At 35.0% G+C, this 9321-nt stretch overlaps 1 protein-coding gene across 2 annotated transcripts in view; it reads left to right on the forward strand.

The window, feature by feature from the left end:
- LOC150109189 (potassium voltage-gated channel protein Shal-like) overlaps positions 1 to 6943 on the forward strand; it is a 288406-nt gene extending 281463 nt beyond the window's left edge. The window contains exon 5 of one of the 2 annotated variants that reach the window (XM_090411896.1): positions 1553 to 6943. In XM_090411896.1, coding sequence (XP_090268022.1) covers positions 1553 to 1861 — 309 coding nt within the window. In that variant the 3' untranslated portion in view covers positions 1862 to 6943. The remainder of the gene's footprint in view (positions 1 to 1552) is intronic. The other variant, XM_090411905.1, reaches the window with a different exon arrangement.
- Positions 6944 to 9321: the final 2378 nt, after the last annotated feature.

Here is a 9321-nt window from a genome sequence, read left to right on the forward strand (position 1 = left end):
GAGCACATAAGCCTATCCACCCGTTCATTAGTATTTAGCTTCTACTCAATATTTTCGAATGAAAAATTGGTTATTCGAAAATTTTCTTTATTCGGAATCCTTTAAATGCTTATTTCATTCTGATTGTTGTTTCCCTAAAATATCTGAAAATATATTTCGAATATTTGAGGATAATGACGATCAGAAATTTTCTAATTTAATTATGCGTGGTAGGAAGTGCAAATAAATTAAAGTGCTATGGAAAAAGGCTACACAGTCAAGGTTATAAATAACTATTCTTAAAGTAATCAAGTAGACTATGAAATTTTATGAATCTGTGGAGAAAATATGTAAGAAAGTATTCTTCTGTGTGCCTGGTTTGCGAATTGAAAAACCCTAATTTCCGTGAGGTAAACTTCCATATGAGACAAACTAACTTTTAATTCAAAAATCCTAATAAAAGTTCTTCGTATATAGGATTGAACCCTGTTTTTTTCTAATCACAGGGCATCGTTTATACTGACTGAACTACTGAGGCTCTAAGATAATATAGATATTTGGATAGTTAGAGATTATGAGCCATTCGGACAACATGAACAAGACAAAAAAAAAAGATTAAGGACAACCAAAATATTAGTAACTATGGTGAAGTCGGACAGAAACATCATAGATTTAGTATCACAGTACTATAAGTGGTCTAGTGATTTCACTGTCCTGAAGTTGCTCCATAAAGTTCCATATTTGGTCTCTAGTGCAGGGTTTCTGGATTTTCCAATGCTTACCACATTCGTAGTACTGATGTTTGCAATACATTTTACAACATTCCCTAGGTGGAATTATCATTAAAAAGGGAAAGTTCAAAAAATGTATGTTAGACCTTATGGTTTCACACATTAGCGTTTCAACCTCGCGCAAGTTCACATCATTGGCGGTTAATGTTAAGAACCATTGAATTCAGCGATTGGTAGCATAGCCAGAATGCCACAAGGCCTTCTGGCTATCGACAGAAGGTTGAAAATTCTTAAAAAGTTTTCAAATGAAGTGAGCTACCCTGATCTCATGTGGAGATAACAGATTTTCTTCTTTGTTTTTCCCATCTACAAACCAACCAAACAAACAACATATGCAAGTGACAGACATAACCGGATTATAGAGATGGGACCGACCGCCATATCATCACCAAGTTACATTTATGAGAAGCCACGTCGCTTGGCTTAAAGAGGCTATTGGGCATAATACGAGTACGTGAAGTAGGATAGGAAGGGAACTGTAGCTTTTTTGCAAAGTTTATGAACAAGAGAAATTCCAATTGTTATTTCAGGATTTCAATGATGCTTATTTGATGATGTGTGCTTATTTTATTTCACTTATAATCTAATAAAAATAAAACATTGTGTATGTATTCTGTTTACTAATGTGATCTTAAATGTTTTTTATAACTTATAATATTTTGAATAAAATGCAAATACAATTTCTTTGTAAACAACCAGTTCTTAGTAAATTGCAAATATATGCATTGGTTCGTTTACCTAACATATTTTTCCCCTATTACTTTCTTTGTCTTTGCATATAGCAGCACACAGGTACAGCAGTGTGCGATCAGGATGAAGAGTTAAATGATATACAAGTCCGGGTCCACAACCGAGCGCTCCCTGCCGGGGATCATACTCTGTCGAGGTCCAGTCTCAACAACCCTGTATCCGTTGTCACCACAGTGTCTAGTCCGCCCGCGGGAAGTAGCGGTGGCAGTGCCGCAGTGACCACCGTGATTACGCTGCCAACAACCGACTCCAACCCTGACAACATTGGTGCCCCAAATACCACTTCTGGTTCCGCTGGTAACTCCGGACCTGGAGGTATGGTGCGGATATCGACCTTGTAACGGTTGTGACATTGAATAATTTCAAGGCAACCAGGATATGTATATTTATCATATCGGCGGCTGTTGTATGTATGTATAGAACTACGTGCAGTCGCTTACACGGAAGCAGGTAGGCTTTGCACTCAATTCATTCATATCAAACGGAGGACTGCAACTTGACCTTACGCCAACCTCGCTGGCAGATGGCTCAGCTGCCGTTATCCTAGTGCCCGGTGTACTATACCTTAGAAGAGGTCAACCAAAGCCAGATCTCGCGAAGCCACCTCGAGAAGGAATGCCTCAAACCGCTGCTGTGCAGCGCCCTCTATATATATATTCCTGGATCTGGACCTCGCCGGTTGGCTTCAAATGAGGATATAAGTCCTCTGCCGGCAATCACGGAGATTGTGTTAGGGATTTTCGAGACATCTTGTGGAATGCATGTAGCTTAATTCTTGCTGAACTTTTCGATGAATTTTAGAGATTTCACTCCTACTTTAGTTCATGCAGTGAAACAATTCTAAGAGCAAACATCGTTATTACACAAAACCTGGAATGAGTCGATCATGAAGGGTAGCTTAGTCTCTCTGTAGTGTAATCTTGAGATAGCCGCAGGTTTTTCTGTCTCAGGCATTTTACCTTGCTTTCATCAGATTCTAAAACATTATTTAACGTCCTATGTTTTAAAGCCTAAAAAAAAATTTCAAAATTTAGTCCACAAGCGTGCACATCTATCCACCTGTCATTATATAAACAAGCATAGCATAATCTTACAAATATGGAAAGGTAGTAATAAGATACCGATTTACGAGCACATATCAATAACCATCTATCCGAAAGGAAGCAAAAGATCTTCAAAAAATCATCAACCCCCAGCTCACATCCTCACAAGTCAGAGACATCCTCCCGTCCTCCGATAATGCCAATCAACCCCTGACTTTTTGAGGAACGCAGCTGACGTCCCTTATGTATATTAATAAATATACTCATTTTATTTATTTTTATCTAGTATTTCCCGAAGATGTATATTCAAGCATTCATCATATCTGCAAAGCTTAATCCATCCGGAATTCAAACTATATTTATTCAATTTATTTTGTATTTCAAATGAACGTAAATACGAAAGAAAATCCAGAAACGATGTCTGAGGCGGAGAAACCTAATGTCGAGATATTAACACGGGAATACTTTCACTCAATAATCGTTTCTTTTTTCGTATTTTTTGAAAAACTTCACCAATCCATGTAGCTCAGACTATTCCATTAGAAAAACGTTCACTCCATTTTAGGCCTTCAAATTACAAGTTCACGTCATTTGCTTATTCTAAGAACCTTCTTTTCCCTAACCCTTCCCCTCCCTCAGAAAGAAAAGTCTTGACTTATAAAAACCTACCCGCAACTTTGGGTCTTAGCGATGACATTTCCACTTTTACTCACTAGATAACGAAAGTTCGCTAGATTTTTACGAATTTTTAAATTTTTCGCATCCTTGCACGTCTGTTGTGAAATAAAAAGAATGAACGTGGTAAATGGTAAATGAAATATTATTAATCTCCTATCTGTATTAACTATTTCAGATACAAGAACAAATGAAACGTTATATTGAATGCCGTAAATATTCTTCCAATAGTACAATAGCAAATCTTATTCTTAATAGAATTTGCGCTCATAGAGAGAGAGAGAGAAATGTATAATTCCCCTCCCCCCCGCCTTCATTCGTATTCAGTAAAAACGTGGGATTTCAGATTCAGATTGAGTTCATTTAGATATCACAAAACTGTTACATAAATTGTAGCTAACATTCGAATCTATAATACCACAAATCAGACCCAATCGCACGATAATCATGTCGATTGGTAAACTGAGTTATGTTTATGGTTTTCCAGCGTTTTCCCCCATTGTTTAATTAGGTCATTAATTTATAACAAATGGCATTTTCATTAACGTCAATGCTCGTGAAAGGTGCATGCGCGAATGTCATGTGAAAATCTCGCTTCTGATAAATTTCATCGCTTCCTGTCATTAGTTCTTTCATTATGAGCAAATTATACAGTTCCTATAAACTGTGTTTGGAATATCTAAGACAACGGGCAATGTTCATTTTGCCGTGTTTTCAGATTATCTCAATTATATAGAAAAAACATTAGCAGTCTCAGAAGACAAAAGATTAGAGAAAAAAAAAGACCTAAATTCATATAGTATTTTGATATAGATACATTTACTTTATTCGTAAACATTATCAGCTCTCAGAGAAATTAAATCTAGAATATCAGCGAAATATTTTACAATATTCATATAATGACATGGTTATTACAACAAATTTAGAAAAAGTAGATTATCTTACAATGCCATTATCTATAACGTTCTCCTTTTACTCTATAGGGGATATAACTGTCAAATATCTTTAGTTAGCTATAATATTTCGATTAATAATGTTTCTATTGTAATTATAAAATGTCTTCTCGATCAAGATAATGCCAAGAATGGGTAGTAGATATGATATTGAAGGTGGAACAAAACGATTTTCGAGATTTTGCTCAGGATTGTGTCGTCAACAGCGAAATACAGGCAACGATGAGCAATTAAATTCCACAATCAAAATTTGCCACATTCAAATACACAAGTGTACTTAGATAAATAGAATCGGGACATGCCTGCAACCAGTGTCTTCAGTTAACTGCTCTATTGGCAGAAAGAGAGCTAATGGACGGGGAAAAAAATGTCTACGATGGAATTATAACGTACTTAAGTTTAAAGTCTGACTACAGGTTATAAACTTACTGTGACATTATTGTCACGACATAGTGACATTTTTTTAACTTGACTATCAATGGAGGCCAGACTTTTTTGAGCGGATGCAATGGATATTATAACGATGGCCTGTGTGTGTGTATATATATGTATGTATGTAAATCTTTCGGGATTTTTTTTTTTTTTGGTTTTTCCGTTTTCCCGTTATTACCAGGGAGAGTTCGCACGCGCACGCGCGCGCGCACACACACACACACACACACACGTGCACTCCATATACACATTATACATTTGTTATTTATTAGTAATATCTAGAATTGTTCACATTCTTAAATCCGATTACCTGACCCCCATTTAGATTAATCTACTATCGCCTATCAAAAGAACACAATGTTTACTAATAATCTATAGCAACCAAAAATATGCATATTTTATCTATAAAGTTTCCCAGAAAATATATAATTCTAATTAATAATTATTTGTACTGTCTGAGTGCATTTTTTGTTATAATTTTTTTTAGATCTTTTTCCTTCCCGTTTTGCCAAGTTTACGTCTGTGCACACACACACATACATAAACATTGTCATCCAGTAATTAATCTCTTCAATGATCAAGAAGCCATCGAACTAATGGTCCTTCTTTTCTTGTAATCTACAGGGCACATGTTCTCTTGCACAGTGCACAACACAAGCTAATTACTGTATCCTCTTTCTTGCAAACATCAAATACACTGCAAATACGAAGCTCAGCAAATATTAGCGCTCTGCATTCTGAAAATAAAACGCTTACACGTCAAGTTAATATGAATATCATTCGTTTTTGAATCCATTCTTCAATTTGGTCTCACATATCCTCTCCCAGTTAGTTAATTTTTAGAACGAATAACCATACCCTTTTCTAATTTCCATGAATAGCAAACGCATACTTGATTTCCTTCCCTCTATCTTTTTTATACCTACGTGCTTTGTAATTACTAAGAAAACATCAAAATAACACACGTTTTTGCATAAGGTAAGTTCATTTTCTCTTAGATCAAACAAGTGTTGGTTTTTGTATATATCCGCACAATATCAATCCTTTGGTGTATGTTGAATGATCAATGAAAGCAAAACAACAAAAGAAACCAATCATAACAATAATAATAGGTTACGGTTGTCAAAAATATCGAGTCTCAATTGCTAAAACCTTATAGCAGTACGTCATATAATATCTGAAGAAGAATGATTCATAAGATGTGTTTCGTACGGTCAATTTTTAACCAAGAACAATTCAAAATATAATTGGAACTTTATTATTTTAATAAAAGTGACTAATGCGTCTCTCTTTGAAAATATTAAAGAAACATACCCACTCGGATATACATCTTGTGGACCATTCTTATGGAAATGAAAGAATTGTTGGAAGAAAGTTATTAATCGAGGATCCACCTCGAACTGTTGCCGTGTGCCTTCCTTCCAAGACTTTCAAATGTTATGAGTGTTTTGCCAATGTTTTTTTTTTACAAAAATTCCACTGTATTTTCCTAATAATTTAAATACTTTTGTTTTAAATATGACTGTATGCCGTGAAATTATTTGATTCCTTAAAAACTCCATTACGAGTGGACCTCTGTAATTATGAGCAATATCTTAATTCTTCAGAACTGAATTAATCTCTTAATTTTTGAATGACGGCATATTTATTTATTTATATTGTTGATTCTGCAGCACCACCTGGTCCACCACACATGAACACATGGAGTTCAGAGAAAAGTTCATAAAATACACATAAGTTACTACAGTTAATATGCAAATATTGTGTAGTCAGTCGTATGCTTGAAGTACTTATATGAAATGGAAGCTGGCGCCATCTGCTGTAACCTCACATGTATTTAAAATTAGGCTTATCTTTCTTAATAATCCTATCTGTTTATTAACAGTAAACAAAGTATTAACAAAACTTTTGTTTTGATATAAGTAGAAATCAGATAAAATACGGTTACATTTCAAAATATATTTATATTTGATCGGTATAATAGAATATGTACTTCGAAAACTCTATAAAGTCAGAGATACGTTAGGTTAGCAGTAATATATTTGAGTAACAGACGAAAATATGAATACAGTAATATTTAATAATTAACATGGGTGCTATATTTGTTTAGAATTTTTGAATTCATATTATCGTCCTATTAATTCAAGTGTAACATGTGCCGGTAGATGTCGCCACAAATATCTCAGATATGAAGATTCGTATAGCATAAGAGAATAGCTTTAAAACTGACTGAACTTCTGTCACTGATCTGCGTTACCTATGAACTTGTATTTAAAAACTACTGAAATCCTTTGATCAAAATAAAATACTTATTATCCTTCTTCGTTCTCAGTATTAACTTTCAAAATTAATTTTCGGGAAGGAACAATTCTACTCCTTTAGCCATTCTGATACAGAAGAAATAATACTTTTCTTGGATCACGAGTTTTTCAAGGAAACAGGCAAGCCATCCTGAAAATACATTGATTAACAGATATACTATACTATCCTGGCCTCATAGACGTATTCACTTCGGCAGAAATTCAAACGAAATAAGAAGATTTAATCTACTATTTAAAAAAATGGAGGTAAGTTAAAATAAGTCTTCTGTGCATAATCTTCCCATGAATATCAAATCAACGCAATTGCTCATGACGGAACTAATTTATGAGGATTGGAGTTTTCTGAATGCACTTTTATCAAGGAATTTTGCTTTTAATATTCCAAAGTAGCCTTTCTTCTCAATAGAAAATGCGCTTCATCCAATTATCTACATCAACCCAATGAACTTGCATTTTGTTATTGTGCGTGTTTCTTTGGGTTAAATCTGACCGATATATAGTAAACATGTTCGATCAATAAAAATCCCACATCTCAGAAATTTTTTCATTGCCTAATAATTTCTCACATCAAGCAGTCATTGAGGACGAATCCTGCAGGATTCTTGAAATTACTCATGTATAATAATGTTAATAATGTATGATAAACATTAGTATAAAGATTTATTCTCAAAACAGTACAAACGTTATGAAAATATATTAAACTTTCGTTTGTGCATTCTAAAATATACTAAAATCGTTTCATGTTGATAATTGTACACTGAGCATCGCTGTCATTATCTCATTGAAACTATCCTAAAGACCAACGTTTTCTTTCATTGATCAAAATAAGTGGAAATCTGATTCCAATTGTACATTACGATGTCTTATTCTTGGCAGCGAAGTCAATATCGTGATCTTTCCCTTTGACTTTGGATTGTCATAAAGAACTTTTTTTTTACCTGAGAATACTCAGTAATTTGCTATCAAAATTTGTACTGAAAGATCGAGTGTCTATCCGTATGTAGACAAACTCGTCATACGGCAGAATGTCTGTCAACAGCAAACCATAAGATATTTATATAACACTTCTCTAACTTCCGTGTGTTTGACTTCCTTTTTGAATTCTGGTGATTACATTCAGGTGTCAATACATCTTACAACTCCGCAGTTCTGGAGGAAGAAATTATACTTGTGATGATACAGCATCGATTTTGACAACTTATTGATTTTTGACCAAATGCACAGCGATATGTAAAAGTGATTATGTAACTTTACATAGGAAACTGTCAAATTGGTGATTATTTTCTGCTCGTTTCATGATACACATTTACCGTTCTGCTATTTAGGTGCACAACCAACCTCAATGAAATTTTTCATGTACGTATTTGCATTTTTTTTTCAAATGCTTATTAATATTAACATGACGGGGTGCTTAAGGGTCAAAGCTGTATAACTGAGAGGAGCCCTCCGCATAGCCTTTAAAGGAATGCGGAGAACCGACCAGGGCTTCTGACCTAATGTCCAATCCTCACCTTCTCGTGGTGCACCCTGTTGGGTATCTACCTGGATACTGAACGGACGAGGATGGGCTGGCAATTTGGGATTTAGCCGACCAAATTGCATTCTTATTGGCTTAAACCAAAATATAAAATGATGATACAAGTTGTTCATGTAGAACTGTCATATCCTATACACTCCCCTGAAGGTACATATCAGGAATTTGATGATGATGAGGAGGATGATGATGATGATATTAATACGACTTCCTTGCTCTGCTGATAGTAGCTTTTAACCTTTGACTTTCGGGTTACTAATATCAAACGACAAATTTCTACAGGCCACCAGAACTGGTAATTCACAACAGTACACTCTGCTAGTAGAACCTTACAAATGAACTTATAAAATGGGATTATACGAACTCTTTAGTAATCATACTTTCTATTGGCTCGTTTTAAGTATACAGGGTGTTCGGGATAAATTTGACATATTTATAATTAATTATATTTTTCCGTAAGTTACATGTATTAACACACACTTCTCTTCATTTAAAAGTTTGGACCCTTCTTCATTCATATACAAGATGTCAGAAAGGATGGATAGCTGGAACCCACCTGAATCATGGAAGAGAATAACTTGTATCATGATGATTCGTGCCCGCCATCAAAATAAGGATATTACGACTGCTGCCCAATGCTCCCTGAATACAGTAAAAACAATCAGGCATGAACTAGAGACTTGCAATGGTGACTACGAGGATGTAGCAAGAAGAAAGATCCCTAGCAGACGATCTGATTGCGTTCGTACAGCAGAATTCCTCGCAAATCTGCAGGAACAGGTGTTGAAGAACCCTGGCATTGGAATTCGGGCTTTGTTCGTGGAGTTGCTAACTGTAGTCAAG

Source organism: Typopeltis vanoorti, chromosome 2 (assembly GCF_054136105.1).
Source record: "Typopeltis vanoorti isolate ZY-2024b chromosome 2, IOZ_Tvanoo_1.0, whole genome shotgun sequence".
In the NCBI taxonomy this organism is placed as follows: domain Eukaryota; kingdom Metazoa; phylum Arthropoda; class Arachnida; order Uropygi; family Thelyphonidae; genus Typopeltis; species Typopeltis vanoorti.